The 17,855-nt window shown below is 43.1% G+C and overlaps 2 protein-coding genes across 2 annotated transcripts in view; one reads left to right on the forward strand and one right to left on the reverse strand.

The window, feature by feature from the left end:
- The window catches only part of ubash3ba (ubiquitin associated and SH3 domain containing Ba), a 46,147-nt gene extending 38,018 nt beyond the window's left edge, over positions 1-8,129 (forward strand). Inside the window, exons 11-13 of the mRNA XM_035781294.2 lie at positions 919-1,025; positions 3,315-3,424; positions 3,644-8,129. Coding sequence (XP_035637187.1) covers positions 919-1,025; positions 3,315-3,424; positions 3,644-3,781 — 355 coding nt within the window. The 3' untranslated portion in view covers positions 3,782-8,129. The remainder of the gene's footprint in view (positions 1-918; positions 1,026-3,314; positions 3,425-3,643) is intronic.
- The window catches only part of LOC127906203 (uncharacterized), a 373,245-nt gene that overhangs the window by 153,463 nt on the left and 201,927 nt on the right, over positions 1-17,855 (reverse strand). The window lies entirely within an intron of this gene.

Consider the following 17,855-nt stretch of genomic DNA (forward strand, 5'->3'; position numbering starts at 1 on the left):
ATAGAGTTCCATGTAGTCATGGCTCTATGTAGTACCCTGCGCCTTCCATATTCGGTTCTGGACATGGACTGTGAAGAGACCTCTGGTGGCATGTCTTGTGTGGTATGCGTGGGTGTCCGAGCTGTATGCTAGAATTTTAAAACAGACAGCTCGGTACATTCAGCTTGTCAATCTCCTACAATAACAAGTAATGATGAAGTCAATCTCTCTTCCACTTTGAGCCGTGGGAGATTGACATGCACATCATTAATGTTAGCTCTCCATGTACTTTTACGGGCCAGCCGTACCGCCATGTTCTGAGCCAACTGCAATTTTCCCAAGTCCCCCTTTGTGGCACCTGACCACACTACTGAACAGTAGTCCAGGTGCAACAAAACCAGGGCCTGTAGGACCTGCCTTGTTGATGGTGTTGTTAAGAAGGCATTCTCCCCATCATAGCTTCTGTTGTATCAATGTTTTTTTTCCATTTTACAATCCAGGGTTACACCAAGCACCTCAACTTGCTCAATTTCCACATGATTCATAACGAGCCGTTGAGATTCAGGGTTTAGTGAATTATTTGTCCCAAATACAATGCCTTTAGTTTTGGAAATATCGAGGAATAACTAATTCCTTGCTACCCATTCTGAAACTAACTGCAGCTCTTTGGTAAGTGTTGCAGTCAGGTGAAAATACATTGTAAACAGAAAATAGCCAGCATTAAAAATGTTATACAGTGTCATTATAAGGATTTTCTGAATATTTCATTTAGCAAATGCTTTTATCCAAAGTGACATAGGCATGCTTGCATACATTTTATGTACGGTGGTCCCGGGAATCTAACCCACTATCCTGGCGTTGCAAGCGTCATGCACTACTAACTGAGCTACAGAAGACAGGGCTCAGTGTAAACTAACAGATCATTCTCTTCTCCTCCAGACCTCATATTCCCATCAGCAAGCTTGGCGTGTCAGAGTCCTATGACGCCTACATCAGCCGGAGCTTCCAGGTCACCAGGGAGATTCTGACAGAGTGCAAAAACCTGGGTAAGATGGACCAAAGCAGACTAGACAGTCACACTATGCTACATATTCAGTGTTCCAGAGGATGGGCCTGAGCAAGGCTCTGTGCAGAATCCCTGATCTACAAATCATCCTGCATCCTAAACAACTACTCATGATGTGGTCAAGATTAGCAAATCTGTGCAACTAATCGCTCGGGATGATCCCCTCAAGTGCTGATTGACTCCTAAACTCTTGAGTTAGTGTGTGCGTATCCTCCATCAATGGAGGCTGGTAACTTAAAAAATGGAGGAGTATAAGAGAACCACGGTATAGTCACAGACCACACGAAGAAGACTGTTTCAAAAATGATTTTAACCTAATACATTTAATAAAGACATTTATAATGAATTATTATGGGGAATAGGAATGAGAGGGCTACTTACAGTGTTGGGAAGGGATTGAATGTGGGTATGAGGTGTGTTCAAAGGCTTCAGTGCTGTACAAAATAGCTAAGAATGAGTTAGTCCAAGCAAGGATTACAATCACATTGATGTGTAATAAAGTGATTGTGTTTGTGAATGTGATTGACTCTACATACAGTAATGAGAGAAAATTGACAGGCCTACTCACAATGCTTGGACAGGAAACATTCAGTGCATCCATGAGACGTGGCTTCAGTTCATGGCAGGAGAGAGTTGACACTGGTAGTGGAGTGGTCATCCCCTCTTAATCAGGGCACAGGAGGGGACCAGGCTGTGAATACAAATAGCCAATGCATTCCATTACATAAGCGCCATCCTAGGTTTGGGCAACAAGTGATGATGCTTTACTTGCTGAGCATATGGAAGTTTCTACTGTCTTTCTCTTTAATGCCAAAATCAATTCAGAATGATTTGATAGCTTCCATCCATTTAAGAGGTTGACAGCGCATTTTGTCACATGGCAAATGGATGAAACCACAAGACATCAGCTGTCGCTCGCAGTTGTTAGTTATAGTCGGGTAATGTGGATGATCAGGGCTTTATTCAGGAACGTTTCTTGAGGATACTTTTGTGTCAAACGAGCAAGGTGCTCAGTCTGTTGGACATCTCAGAATTAACAAAGTCAGAGTTCAACTTCATGGAGAAACTTGTTGCACAAACCTATGACGGCGCTTCTGTAATGGAATTGCATTGGCTACTTGTATTCACAGCTAACAACTGCGAGCGACAGCTGATTTGCCATGTGCCAAAATGCTCTGCGTCAACCTTTCTTTTAATCTCACTTTTAATGGATTATGTGATGGAAGCTGTCAAATCATTCTGAATTGATTTTGTCTCAAAGATGATCAAAGAAGAAGACAGTAGAAACTTTCATATGCTCAGCAAATAAAGCATTGTAACATCAGATGTGGGCAATGAGGGTTCCTCAACAAAAAATCCACTACATTGTTTGTGAGCGTTAGCAGCAATTCTAGCAGAGAACTGTACTCTGGTAGCTAAACTAGCCACTTGCTACACACTTTTTTTTTTTATGAACGGCACTAACGCAGCACAAAAATAAAGTTATAAAACCAAGAAAGCAATATATACTTTACCTTCATGTCCTGTAGTTTGAAGGAACTAATTTGAATTTAATATCTTAAAAACGCGTAACTATTCACTATGCCAATCTCAATCTAACCAACAATGTCACCAACTCACCAAGCTTCTAAATCACACATGCTTAGTACTTGGTTCATTCTCTAATTCTTTAATTGGATGAACAACATGTCAGTTCATACTGCAAAAGCTTTGATTGGTTGGAGGACGTGCGCCGAAAGTCGTCATGATTACCATGTAGGTCTATGGAAGGGGTTGAGGAGCACGAGCCTCCTAGGTTTTGTATTGAAATAAATTTAGCCATAGGAGGATGGAAAATAGCTGTCGTCCGGCTACACCATGGTGCTACCCTAGAGGGTGCTGTTGAGACTACTATAGACCTTCATTGCAAAACAGTGTGTTTTAATCAGGTACTTGGTGAAGGGAATATAATTGTGTCTATTTCTGAAATTCACTGATTAGGATGGTCTTCCTCTTCTGAGTAGCCTCCACTGGTCCATGTACTTTTTTGTGAGTTAGCGTGTATAAGTAGATATGTACTGTAAGTAAGTCATGTTATGTGTGGTAGGTAGCCTAGCGGTTAAGAGCGTTGGACCAATAACTGAAAGGTTTGAATCCGCGAGCCGGCTAGGTGAAAAACCTGTTGATGTGCCCTTGAGCAAGGCACTTAACTCAAATTGCTCTTGTAAGTCGCTCTGGATAAGAATGTCTGCTAAATGTAAATGTATGTAACCTCTGTGATCTCACACAGGAAACACTGTGCTGATTGTGGCCCATGCTTCCTCCCTGGAGGCATGTACTCGCCAGATGCAGGGCCTCAGCCCACAGAACGCCAAGGACTTTGTACAAGTGGTCAGGAAGGTCAGCATGCTTTCTTTAGGACATCTCTTGATCTGCTATCTCTTGCTTTCTATCTCGCTTTCTTTTGCTCTCTCCCTTCTAATGTATCTCGTTTTCTCCCTTTATCCTTTTCTCTCTGCCTCCTTTCTCGCTCTGCCTCTGCCCCCCTCCTGCACACTTCTCTAATGACACCAGTTTGTCCCTCAATACGCATCCATCTCTCCTTCTCTCCCTGTATAGATTCCTTACCTAGGTTTCTGTGCGGCTGAGGAGATGGGGGAGACAGGGGTGTGGCAGCTGGTGGACCCGCCCATCCTTCCATTAACCCACGGGCCCAATCACAGCTTCAATTGGAGGGAGACGCTACAGCAGGACTGAGTAATTCCTGCCCCCACCTCCCAGCAGCCCAGAGAGACACTGCTGTGCTAAGACGGATGCAGCCAACGCAAAGCTAACATTTCCTCTGCTATCTAACTAGCGCGGTAAACACACACACACACACACACCGCTATCAAAACCAGACCAAAAATGCCCCGCCTTCCATCGCATATGCTGTGTAAACACACTCATTGAATGAGTCTATATACACTGAGGGTACAAAACATTAGGAATGAGTTGAACAGCCTCAATTCGTTGGGGCGTGGACATATTGAAAGCGTTCCACAGGGATGCTGGCCCATGTTGATTCCTATGCTTCCCACAGTTGTCAAGTTGGCTGGATGTTCTTTGGCTGGTGGACCAATTGTTGATACACACGGCAAACTATTGAGCATGAAAAACCCAGCAGCGTTGCAGTTCTTTACACACTCAAACCGGTGCGCCTGGCACTTGCTACCATACCTCGTTCAAAGGCACTTCAATATTTTGTCTTGCCCATTCACCCTCTGAATGGCACACATACATAATCCATGTCTCAAGGCTTAAAAATCCTTCTTTAACCGGTGTCCTCCCCTTCGTCTACACTGATTGAAGTGGATTTAACAGGTGTCATCAATAAAGGATCATAGCTTTCACCTGGATTCACCTGGTCAGTTTGTCATGGAAAGAGCAGGTGTTCCTAATATGTTGTACAATCAGTGTATATTGCAGCATTGAGATATATATATATATAAAGAATACCGTTCTAAAGTTTGGGGTCACTTAGAAATGTCGGTGTTTTTTAAAGAAAAGCACATTTTTTCCCCCCATTTAAAATATCATCAGATTGATCAGAAATACAGTGTGCACTATTGTAAAGTGGCTGTTCCACTGGATGTCATAAGGTGAATATGCACCAATTTGTAAGTCGCTCTGGATAAGAGCGTCTGCTAAATGACTTAAATGTTAATGTTGTAAATGACTATTGTAGCTGGAAACGGCAGATTTTTTTTAATGGAATATCTACGTAGGCATACAGAGGCCCATTATCAGCAACCATCACTTCTGTGTTCCAATGGCATGTTGTGTTAGCTAATCCAAGTTTATCGTTTTAAAAGGCTAATTGATCATTAGAAAACCCTTTTGCAATTATGTTAGCACAGCTGAACACTGTTGTTCTGATTTAAAGAAGCAATAAAATTGGCCGCCTTTAGACTAGTTGAGTATCTGGAGCATTAGTATTTGTGGGTTTGATTACAGGCTCAAAATGGCCTGGAACAAAACTTTCTTCTGAAACCCGTCAGTCTATTCTTGTTCTGAGAAATGAAGGCTATTCCATGTGAGAAATTGACAAGAAACTGAAGATCTCGTACAACGCTGTGTACTACTCCCTTCACAGAACCGCGCAAACTGGCTCGAACCAGAATAGAAAGAGTAGTGGGAGGTCCCGGTGTACAACTGAGCAAGTAGACAAGTATATTAGTAGTCCTTCTGTAGCACAGTTGGTAGAGCATGGCGCTTGTAACGCCAGGGTAGTGGGTTCGATTCCCGGGACCACCCATACGTAGAATGTATGCACACATGACTGTAAGTCGCTTTGGATAAAAGCGTCTGCTAAATGGCATATATTTATTAATATATATATTTTATTGGTGTCTAGTTTGAGAAACAGACGCCTCAAAAGTCCTCAACTGGCAGCTTCATTAAATGGTACCTGCAAAACACCAGTCTCAACGTCAACAGTGAAGAGGCGACTCTGGGATGCTGGCCTTCTAGCAGAGTTACCTCTGTCCAGTGTCTGTGTTCTTTTGCCCCGTCTTAAGCATTTATTTTGATTGTCCAATCTGAGATATGGCCTTTGCAACTCTGCCTGGAAGGCCAGCATTCCGGAGTCGCCTCTTCACTGTTGACGTTGAGACAATAGTAATTTGACACATTAACAATGTCTACACTGTATTTCTGATCAAATTTGATGTTCTAGTATATTTTGAACGGTAGTGTATATTGTAGAATATATTGATATGTATTGAAGATGTATGCTTTAATGCACTATTTGTGAATTGAGGAGGTGTGTGTATTGGTCAGAGCACAAAGGACAGGAGCAGGGCAGCAAAATCTCCAAGTTGCCCTTTCCCCTCCCTTCCCCATGCCTCACTGAATGGGGAGAGAGCTTCATGAAAACGTGTCATATTTCTGAGCCGTTGTTGATGGCTAACAAACTTAGGTTGGGTCGTGTCATGAGAAGGGGATGTTTCAGAGAGTGCTGCCTGGGGTCTTCTACCCAGCCGACGCTTTGGTGCCACCTTTTAAAAAAATAAACATGGCTGCTTTCTCATACACTGTGACGAGAAGAGACCTGCACAAGAAACCCCTTGTCTGCTAGAATCTTCCATGGCTCTGAAAATGTGACGTTCAATGTACTCAGTCATTTCACCCGCTGCATAAACCCTCCTCAAAAAAGCACAAATCTAGGCCTGAATCTTGACAATCAGATGAGAGCTGTCACTTTTAGCTTTAGGGTCGAGTTGGCTAGTTCAACCCTCCAACCATCCCTCAGCAACTCCAACCTAGTCGTAAACACTTTGTTTAAAGACGTTTGTTTGGAAAGGGTTAAACATTCAAGCTTTTAACATTTATTTGTTTTTGTCTTTTACATTTGTGCAGCGCACATCCTGTTAAATGACAAGAGTGTTCATGTTTGTTAGCACAACTAAGAAAATGACATGCAGGTATGTCCGACCAATGAAGGCAGAGGGACGATGTCATGAGCAGTTTTACATATCAACCAGTGCCATGTGTTTTGGGACAGCTGGCTACTGCACATCGAGACACCTAGGATGTAGCCAACCAACCAAACTACTCTTGCTGTCTGAATTATGGTTTTTCTTATCAAGGTGAAACCGAAATGGAGATGGTTGACAGTCATCACAGATGTCTTGAGAAGAAGCATTGGATCCTAATGATCCTTCTCAGAACCTGTTATAAGCAGTGTTGTGTTAAAAAGCACCAGCATATTTTCACTTTCTTTCCTTTTCCTTTATATAGTGACCTATGAGTGGAGACCTGGTAAATGTGCAATGTAACCCACACAGCCCCCCCCCCCACTCCTCCGCCCCAAACGTCACCTTTGCTCAAAACCACAGACTAAACAGTACATTGAAAACCATCAACATTGAGATGCTTCCTCTGGAAGGACTTATTATTCATCTATTGCCAATATCAATATGTTTTGTCATGACGATCAGTCACGTCAAAAGTATGTCTTCATTTGAGGCCAACTGTGTTTCGGTCTCCCCGCAAAGCTATACACAGTAATAACCTGTTTCTCTCACAACCTGATAAACGTCATTAGTAACCCCATCTACAGTATAACAAAGCATTGCGCTTGCAAGAACAGGGCTGCAAACACAATAGGCTGGCAGAAGTGGGAAAGCGTGATCTTAGAAATTAAAACAATGCTTCTGTCACGCCCCCCCCCCCCCTCTCTCGCTTCTGTCTCTGCCTCTCTCTCACTTTTTCTCTCTTTCTCCCCTCTTTACTGTGCTCTATGCCATGTCTTTGCACAGAGCACAGAAAGCTCTTCTCAGGACTCTCCCATTGTCTGTGTTTAGCCAGTGATATGTTTGCTAGGTTAGAAAGTTATTTGAATATGTTGAAAGATTGGATATTTAAGTTGTTTATTTTAAATGTCTGTGATTGCCTATATGAACCGGGGCATCACTATTATTGAAAAAAGGATCTAATGATATGGTTGTCAAATGTATGTACAATATATACAACAGCCTTCAAATGATAATGTATGAAACCATTCATTTATATTGTTGTAAAGGAGCGAATGCTTTAATGAATGAGTGAAGAAAACGTACTATTGGTTAAAGAAGTTACAGATCAATTTTTTTCTGCGCTGAGTTAATTCCCTTTACTTGGTTTTGCAACTTCACTTTACCCTCGCACTGTTTCGTCCATCCTACTTGAGTTGGCAGTACTCCATCTATTGAAGTCGTCAGTACTCGACACAGTCTAGTCTTCCCACATTACCGTTAACTTGTTTTGTAGTTATTTTAATGGTAAGAAAACCTCCTCTGCGCCGAGCCAGACTGCTCTCACTATTTCCACAAGTGCTCTCCGTGCAAAAAGGGGAAATAAAACAAGCTCACAAACTATACATGAAAAAAAAAAAAAGAAATCCTGTTAAAATGTTGTATTTATTGTTTTAAGATGTGTGCATTACGCAGTGTTCCGGAAGGTTGTGTATTATATTTTGTTGCAAATGACTGCCTCTGTAATGATAAAGGATTGTGAAAATTATAGTGATCATGAACTGCTTAAGAAATATACAAATGATTTGCAAATAAATGTTTTATCTGCATTCATGTGTGATTTTTGATATTTGCAAAGATGCTACTATTAAATGCCACTAGGTGGCAATGTATGATTGGAGGATTTCAGTTGGACAGCACAGTTTTACCAGTTGATATACCATAGTCATTTAACTAGACATATTATACTCTGAGAAGGCATAGACCAAATTTCTGTCTTTGCGCAGCAAGATTTAGCTAGACATTTTTTCTAATTACACTGAGTGAATAGCATAGCCATGGGAAGTCGGGGTTCTGAGGGTGCTGCAAACCTTAAAATATTACACTTTTTTCTCACAAGTAGTGCACTGAGTCTTTCACTAGTCCTGTATTAGCCGACCAATGTATCCCTCCCTACATGATTGAGTGATTGAGAAGGTGTTTCAGATATAATTATGCACTAAAGCTGTATTTTCTCACTATGGGAGTAACGCCAACGACGTCATTGCTTGATTGAGCCTGCTGTCTGATCTAAAAGTCTATGGAGTCATTTTATTGTAGCAAATATTGTGGCCTTTGTGTTTCACTGATTGCACAACCAACCGTATTAGGAATGAAGGTAAGACCCAGATGCAGACAACATTGAATTGACAAATGGTTTAATAGTCCAAAAAGGGCAGGCAATAGACAGGTCAAGGCAGGCAGGGGTCAGTAAACCAGAGGTGGGGCAACTGTACCGGACAGCAGGCAGCCTCAAGGTAGGCAGAGGTCAACAATCCAGAGGTGGGGCAAAGGTACAGGTCGGCAGGCAGGCTCAGAGTCAGGACAGGCAATGGTCAAAACCAGAAGGGCGAGAAAGAGCGACTGGGAAAATCAGGAGCTGAGAACAAAAACACTGGTTGACTTGATGAACTGGCAACGGTCAACCAGAGAACGTGTAAATACACAGGGGAGAATGCGGATTATGTGCAACACCTGGAGGGGGGTGGAGACTATCACAAGGACAGGTGAAACAGATTAGGGTGTGACGGATCATGCGAGTAGATACTGTAGGGTTATCCTTGTTCAATGCAGCTACTGGAGTTGTCTCAATGATGTTCCTATCTGCCAGGAAATTGCAGGATATTTAGGTTGACTCATTTTCCCTGGCTTTGTAAAGACTACAGCCTGACAGGATCCATATTTCCTTGTTCCAACTGTCGAAGGTAGGCTTTACAAAACAGAGCTGGTACTAGTTTTACAGGATCACGGGAGCAATGTTACCGTGCACTGTCCATCCAAGACTGCTAAATAATTATCTACAATGGCTGCTTCTGATGATTCCTCTTTCCAAGAGGGGCTGGACAACAAAACGTTGACAAAACAAATGACAAACGAGCAGTGGTGGAAAAAGTAACCAATTATCATACTTGAGTAAAAGTATAAATACCTTAATAGAATGTTACTCAGTAAAATACTTTGGCTTAATGACTCATATTAGTCTTGTAACTGTGTGTTCTTGCTAATGTGTGTCTTTGAGATGTCTCATATTCTACACCATGCTGCTACAGTAGGAATACAGACAGTACACAACGATTTCCCATGAATATGTCATAGCATTTTTGTCTTTTGACGTTACGTCGATTGAAGATAAACAGGTATTTACATACTCGGCCTACTGCCATAATCAGTTTAATATCGAATTATTAGTGTGCATGTAAACATACTCACTTGACAGTACACTTGTAAAAAAACATTATGTAAAACCATTTTATACATATGTACAAGAGCTAGCAATATCTATTCCACAATGCAGACAGACAAGTTCCTTACTTTTCCCCCCTTCCACTTGACTCTTCCATTTTTGTGGAAATGCTGCAATTAGTTGGTTGTAATTTTGAGTAATTTTCAAGGCAAATAACTACAGGTAGCTAACTTCTTGTCCAGAACAGCTCATTCAACCACAGAGCACAGACAAATGCAAACTCCAACCACGGTCTACGCTATGGGCCTGGCCACAACTGACCTGCAACATGTGGATCACACCAGTGATGTCGACATCTCAACTAAGACAACGGACTCAATCAAAGCATACTGTTAGCTAGCTAGCTAACAAGCTAGAAACAAACCAAAATATTGTTTAGAAAGTTGCTGTTTGTAGCCTGGTTTGCTAGATTGACATATACTATACTACTGTACTCACTGTTTAGCACTTGGCTTTACATGTGAATCCTTAACTTCTTCGAGATAGGGGGCGCTCTTTTAATTTTTGGATAAAAAACGTTCCCGTTTTAAACAAGATAATTTGTCACGTAAAGATGCTCGACTATGCATGTAATTGACAGCTTTGGAAAGAAAAAACTCTGACGTTTCCAAAACTGCAAAGATATTATCTGTGAGTGCCCCAGAACTAATGCTACAGGCGAAACCAAGATGAAATTTCATACAGGAAATGGTCCAGATTTTGAATGCCCTGTGTTCCAATGTCTCCTTATATGGCTGTGAATGCGCCAGGAATGAGCCTGCACTTTCTGTCGTTTCCCCAAGGTGTCTGCAGCATTGTGACGTATTTGTAGGCATATCATTGGAAGATTGACCATAAGAGACTACATTTACCAGGTGTCCGCCCGGTGTCCTCCGTCAAAATTATTGCGTAATCTCCAGGTCCATGTGTGTTCTATTTTCTTCAGAGGAGAAACCAAACTGCCACGAATGATTTATCATCGATAGATATGTGAAAAACACCTTGAAGATTGATTCTAAACAACGTTTGCCATGTTTCTGTCGATATTATGGAGTTAATTTGGAAAAATTTTGCGTTGTAATGACTTAATTTTGGGGTTTTTCTTACCCAAACGTGATGAACAAAACGGAGTGATTTGTCCTACACAAATAATCTTTTTGGAAAAACTGAACATTTGCTATCTAACTGAGAGTCTCCTCATTGAAAACATCTGAAGTTCTTCAAAGGTAAATTATTTTATTTGAATGCTTTTCTTGTTTTTGTGAAAATGTTGCATGCTGAATGCTAGGCTTAATGCTATGCTAGGCTATCAATACTCTTACACAAATGCTTGTTTAGCTATGGTTCAAAAGCTTCTTAGCCCACTTCGAGGAAAACACAGTGCCGCTGACGTGGACCACCACTGCTCCTTCTCTGTGGTCAATGTGAGTTAGACATTTAAGCGTGTTAACCCTCGCGAGGCATCCCTAGCCTCGTCCTCCAAGCATGCGCAGTTTGTAAGTCGCTCTGGATAAGAGCGTCTGCTAAATGACTTAAATGTAAATGTAAATGTAATGCGCAGACCAGCTGGCTGGAGTGTTTACCTGCTGAGGAGTGACGGACTCCATCCTAGCTGGAGGGGTGCTCTCATCTTATCTACCAACATCGACAGGGTTCCAACTCCTCTAGCTCCACAATGAAATAGGGTGCAGGCCAGGCAGCAGGCTGTTAGTCAGCCTGCCAGCATAGTGGAGTCTGCCACTAGCACAGTCAGTGTAGTCAGCTCAGCTATCCCCATTGAGACCGTGTCTGTGCCTCGACCTAAGTTGGGCAAAACTAAAAATGGCGGTGTTCACCTTAGCAATCTCACTAGCATAAAGACCTCCTCCATTGCTGTCATTATTGAAAGAGATCATGATACCTCACATCTCAAAATAGCCCTTACTTCAAAGGCAATTATAGTCAATGAACTAATCACTGATCATAACCTTGATGTTATTGGCCTGACTGAAACATGGCTTAAGCCTGATGAATTTACTGTGTTAAATGAGGCCTCACCTCCTGGCTACACTAGTGACCATATCCCCCGTGCATACCGCAAAGGCGGAGGTGTTGCTAACATTTACAATTGCAAATTTGAATTTACAAAAAAAAAATGACGTTTTCGTCATTTGAGCTTCTAATCATGAAATCTATGCAGCCTACTCAATCACTTTTTATAGCTACTGTTTACAGGCCTTGTGGGCCATATACAGCGTTCCTCATTGAGTTCCCTGAATTCCTATCGGACCTTGTAGTCATAGTAGATAATGTTCTAATCTTTGGTGACTTTAATATTCACATGGAAAAGTCCACAGACTTTCGGAGCCATCATCGACTCAGTGGGTTTTGTCCAACATGTCTCTGGACCTACTCATTGTCACAGTCATACTCTGGACCTAGTTTTGTCCCATTTGTATAAATGTTGTGGATCTTAATGTTTTTCCTCATAATCCTGGACTATCGGACCACCATTTTATTACGTTTGCAATTGCAACAAATAATCTGCTCAGACCCCAACCAAGGAACATCAAAAGTCGTGCTATAAATTCACAGATAACACAAAGATTCCTTGATGTCCTTCCAGATTCCCTCTGTCTACCCAAGGACGCCAGAGGACAAAAATCAGTTAACCACCTAACTGAGGAACTCAATTTAACCTTGCGCAATACCCTAGATGCAGTTTCACTCCTAAAAACTAAAAACATTTCTCAAAAGAAACTAGCTCCCTGGTATACAGAAAATACCCGAGCTCTGAAGCAAGCTTCTAGAAAATTGGAACGGAAATGGCGCCACACCAAACTGGAAGTCTTCCGACTAGCTTGGAAAGACAGTACCGTGCAGTATCGAAGAACCCTTACTGCTGCTCGATCATCCTATTTTTACAACTTAATTGAGGAAAATAAGAACAATCCGAAATTCCTTTTTGATACTGTCGTAAAGCTAACAAAAAAACAGCATTCCCCAAGAGAGGATGGCTTTCACTTCAGCAGTAATAAATTCATGAACTTCTTTGAGGATAAGATCATGATTATTAGAAAGCAAATTACAGACTCCTCTTTAAATCTGCGTATTCCTACAAAGCTCAGTTGTCCTGAGTCTGCACAACTCTGCCAGGACCTAGGATCAAGAGAGACACTCAAGTGTTTTAGTACTATATCTCTTGACACAATGATGAAAATAATCATGGCCTCTAAACCTTCAAGCTGCATACTGGACCCTATTCCAACTAAACTACTGAAAGAGCTGCTTCCTGTGCTTGGCCCTCCTATGTTGAACATAATAAACGTCTCTCTATCTGCCGGATGTGTACCAAACTCACTAAAAGTGGCAGTAATAAAGCCTCTCTTGAAAAAGCCAAACCTTGACCCAGAAACATTTAAAAAACTATCGGCCTATATTGAATCTTCCATTCCTCTCAAAAATTTTAGAAGGCTGTTGCGCAGCAACTCACTGCCTTCCTGAAGAGAAACAATGTATACGAAATGATTCAGTCTGGTTTTAGACCCCATCATAGCACTGAGACTGCACTTGTGAAGGTGGTAAATTACCTTTTAATGGAATCAGACCGAGGCTCTGTATCTGTCCTCGTGCTCCTAGACCTTAGTGCAGCTTTTGATACCATCGATCACCACATTCTTTTGGAGAGATTGGAAACCCAAATTGGTCTACACGGACAAGTTCTGGCCTGGTTTAGATCTTATCTGTTGGAAAGATATCAGTTTGTCTCTGTGAATGGTTTGTCTTCTGACAAATCAACTGTAAATTTCGGTGTTCCTCAAGGTTCCGTTTTAGGACCACTATTGTTTTCACTATATATTTTACCTCTTGGGGATGTTATTCGAAAACATAATGTTAACTTTCACTGCTATGCGGATGACACACAGCTGTACATTTCAATGAAACATGGTGAAGCCCCAAAATTGCCCTCGCTAGAAGCATGTGTTTCAGACATAAGGAAGTGGATGGCTGCAAACTTTCTACTTTTAAACGGAAAAACAGAGCTGCTTGTTCTAGGTCCCAAGAAACAAAGAGATCTTCTGTTGAATCTGACAATTAATCTTAATGGTTGTACAGTCGTCTTAAATTAAACTGTGAAGGACCTCGGCGTTACTCTGGACCCCAAACTCTTTTGAAGAACATATCAAGACTGTTTCAAGGACAGCTTTTTTCCATCCAAGTAACATTGCAAAAATCAGAAACTTTCTGTCCAAAAATGATGCAGTAAAATGTATCCATGCTTGTCACTTCTAGGTTAGACTACTGCAATGCTCTACTTTCCGGATAAAGCACTAAATATACTTCAGTTAGTGCTAATTACGGCTGCTAGAATCCTGACTAGAACCAAACAATTTGATCATATTACTCCTGTGCTAGCCTCCCTACACTGGCTTCCTGTCAAGGCAAGGGCTGATTTCAAGGTTTTACTGCTAACCTACAAAGCATTACATGGGCTTGCTCCTACATATCTCTCTGATTTGGTCCTGCTGTACATACCGACACGTATGCTACGGTCACAAGACGCAGGCCTCCTAATTGTCTCTAGAATTTCTAAGCAAACAGCTGGAGGCAGGGCTTTCTCCTATAGAGCTCCATTTTTATGGAATGGTCTGCCCACCCATGTGAGAGACGCAAACTCGGTCTCAACCTTTAAGTCTTTACTGAAGACTCATCTCTTCAGTGGGTCATATGATTGAGTGTAGTCTGGCCCAGGAGTGTGAAGGTGAACGGAAAGGCTCTGGAGCAACGAACCGCCCTTGCTGTCTCTGCCTGGCCGGTTCCCCTCTTTCCACTGGGATCCTCTGCCTCTAACCCTATTAAAGGGGCTGAGTCACTGGCTTACTAGGGCTCTTTCATACCGTCCCTAGGAATGGTGCGTCACTTGAGTAGGTTGAGTCACTGATTTGAAATTCCTGTCTGGGTTGGCGCCCCCCCTTGGGTTGTGCCGTGGCAGATATCTTTGTGGGCTATACTCAGCCTTGTCTCAGGATGGTAAGTTGGTGGTTGAAAATATCCCTCTAGTGGTGTGGGGGCTGTGCTTTGGCCAAGTGGGTAGGGTTATCCTTCCTGTTTGGCCCTGTCCGGGGGTGTCATCGGATGGGGCCACCGTGTCTCCTGACCCCTCCTGTCTCAGCCTCCAGTATTTATGCTGCAGTAGTTTATGTGTCGGGGGGCTAGGGTCAGTTTGTTATATCTGGAGTACTTCTCCTGTCCTATCCTGTGTCCTGTGTGAATTTAAGTATGTTCTCTCTAATTCTCTCTTTCTCTCTTTCTTTCTCTCTCTCGTAGGGCCTGAGCCCTAGGACCATGCCTCAGGATTACCTGGCATGATGACTCCTTGCTGTCCCCAGTCCACCTGGCTGTGCTGCTGCTCCAGTTTCAACTGTTCTGCCTGTGATTATTATTATTTCACCATGCTGGTCATTTATGAACATTTGAACATCTTGGCCATATTCTGTTATTATCTCCACCCGGCACAGCCAGAAGAGGACTGGCGACCCCACATAGCCTGGTTCCTCTCTAGGTTTTTTCCCCACATAGCCTGGTTCCTCTCTAGGTTTTTTCCTAGGTTTTGGCCTTTCTAGGGAGTTTTTTCTAGCCACCGTGCTTCTACACCTGCATTGCTTGCTGTTTGGGGTTTTAGGCTGGGTTTCTGTACAGCACTTTGAGATATCAGCTGATGTACGAAGGGCTATATAAATACATTTGATTTGATTTGATTTACGGACATATTCAATCTCTCCCTATGCCAGTCTGTTGTCCCCACTTGCTTCAAGATATTCACCATTGTTCCTGTACCCAATAAAGTGTAAGTAACTGAACTGAATAACTATTTCCCCATAGCTCTTACTAATGTCATCATGAAGTGCTTTGAGAGGATAGTTAAGAATCATATAACCTCCACCTTACCCAACATCCTAGGCCCACTTCAATTTACGTACCACCCCAATAGATCCATGGATGACGCAATTGACATCGCACTGCACACTGTCCTATCCCATCTAGACAAGAGGAATACCTATGTAAGAATGCTGCGCATTGACTACAGCTCAGAATTCAACACCATAGTACCCTCTAAGCTCTGGGTCTGAACCCCACCCTGTGCAACTGGGTCCTGGACTTCCTGATGGGCAGCCCCCAGGTGGTGAAGGTAGGCTACAACACCTCCAATATGCTGATCCTCAACACAGGGGACCCACAGGGGTGCGTACTCAGCCCACTCCTTTACTCTCTGTTCACCCACGACTGCGTGACCATGCACATCTCCAACTCAATCATCAAGTTTTTAGATGATACAATCAGTCGTAGGCCTGGTTACCAACAACGACAATACAGCCTACAGAGAGGTGTGTGCCAGAAAATAACCTCTCCCTCAACGTCAACATAATTAAAGAGCTGATCATGAACTTCAGGAGAAAGCACAGGGATCACGCCCCCATACATATCAACGGGGCCGGCGTTTTTTGAAGATGAAAAGCTTCAAGTTCTTCGGTGTACACATCACTGACAATCAGCCTCAGCAGGCTGCAGAAATGTGGCTTGGACCGTAAGACCATCACAAACTTTTACAGATGCACCATTGAGAGCTTCCTGTTGATCTCTATTACCACCTGGTACAGGAATTGCGCCATCCTCAACAGCAGGGCTCTCCAGAGATTGGTGCAGTCTGCTCAATGCATCTCCGGGGGCACACTTCAGGACATCTACAGCACCCGGTGTCAAAGGAAGGCCAAGAAGATCATCAAAAAGATCAGCCACGTGAGCCACGGCCTGTTCACCCCGCTATCACCTAGAAGGCGTACAGGTGCATCAAAGCTGGGACCAAGAGACTGAAAAACAGCTTCTATCTCAAGGCCATCAGACTATTTCTTATTGGTGTCCTTTTAGTAGTGGTTTCGTTGCAGCAATTTGACCGTGAAGGCCTGATTCACGTAGTCTCCTCTGAACAGTTGATGTTGATGTGTCTTACTTGAACTCTGGACTTCCTGAAGGGCCCTCCCAGGGAGGTGAGGGTAGGTAGCAGCACATCTGCCACGCTGATCCTCAACACTGGAACCCCTCGGGTGCGTGCTCAGTCCCCTCCTGTACTCCCTGTTCACCCACAACTGCGTGGCCAGGCACGACTCCAACACCATCAAGTTCAGACGACACAACAGTCTGTAAACTGATCACCGACAACAACGAGACAGCCTATAGGGAGGAGGTCAGAGACCTGGCCGGGTGGTGCCAGAATAGCAACCAGTCCCACAACGTAATCAAGACTAAGGAGATGATTGTGGACTACAGGAAAAGGACCGAGCACGCCCCATTCTCTCAACAGGTTGAGGGTTTCAAGTTCCTTGGTGTCCACATCACCGACAAACTAGAATGGTCCAAACACACCAAGACAGTCGTGAAGAGGGCACGACAAAGCCTATTCCCCCTCAGGAAACTAAAAAGATTTAGCGATGGCCCTCAGATCCTCAAAAGGTTCTACAGCTGCAACATCGAGAGCATCCTGACTGGTTGCATCCCTGGCTGGTACGGCAACTGCTCGGCTTCCGACCGCATGGCACTACAGAGGGTAGTGCGTATGGCCCAGTACATCACTGGGGCTAAGCTGCCTGCCATCCAGGACCTCTACACCAGGTAGTCAGAGGAAGGCCCTAAACATTTTCAAAGACCCCAGCCACCCCAGTCAGACTGTTCTCTCTACTACTGCATGGCAAGCAGTACCGGAGCGCCAGGTCTAGGACCAACAGGCTTCTCAACAGCTTTTAACCCCAAGCCATAAGACTCCTGAACAGGTAATCATATGGCTACCCGGACTATTTGCATTGTGTGTGTCGTCGCCCCCCACCCCCTCTTTTACGCTGCTGCTACTCTCTGTTTATCATACATGCATAGTCACTTTAACTATACATTTATGTACATACTACCTCAATTAGCCCGACTAACCGGTGCCTATATATAGCCTCGCCACTGTTTTTAAAAATGTCTTTACTTATCTATTGTTCACCCAATACCTATTTTTTTAACTTTAAATTACACTGTTGGTTAGGGCCTGTAAGTAAGC

Source organism: Oncorhynchus keta, chromosome 11 (genome assembly GCF_023373465.1).
Source record: "Oncorhynchus keta strain PuntledgeMale-10-30-2019 chromosome 11, Oket_V2, whole genome shotgun sequence".
NCBI classification, from domain to species: domain Eukaryota; kingdom Metazoa; phylum Chordata; class Actinopteri; order Salmoniformes; family Salmonidae; genus Oncorhynchus; species Oncorhynchus keta.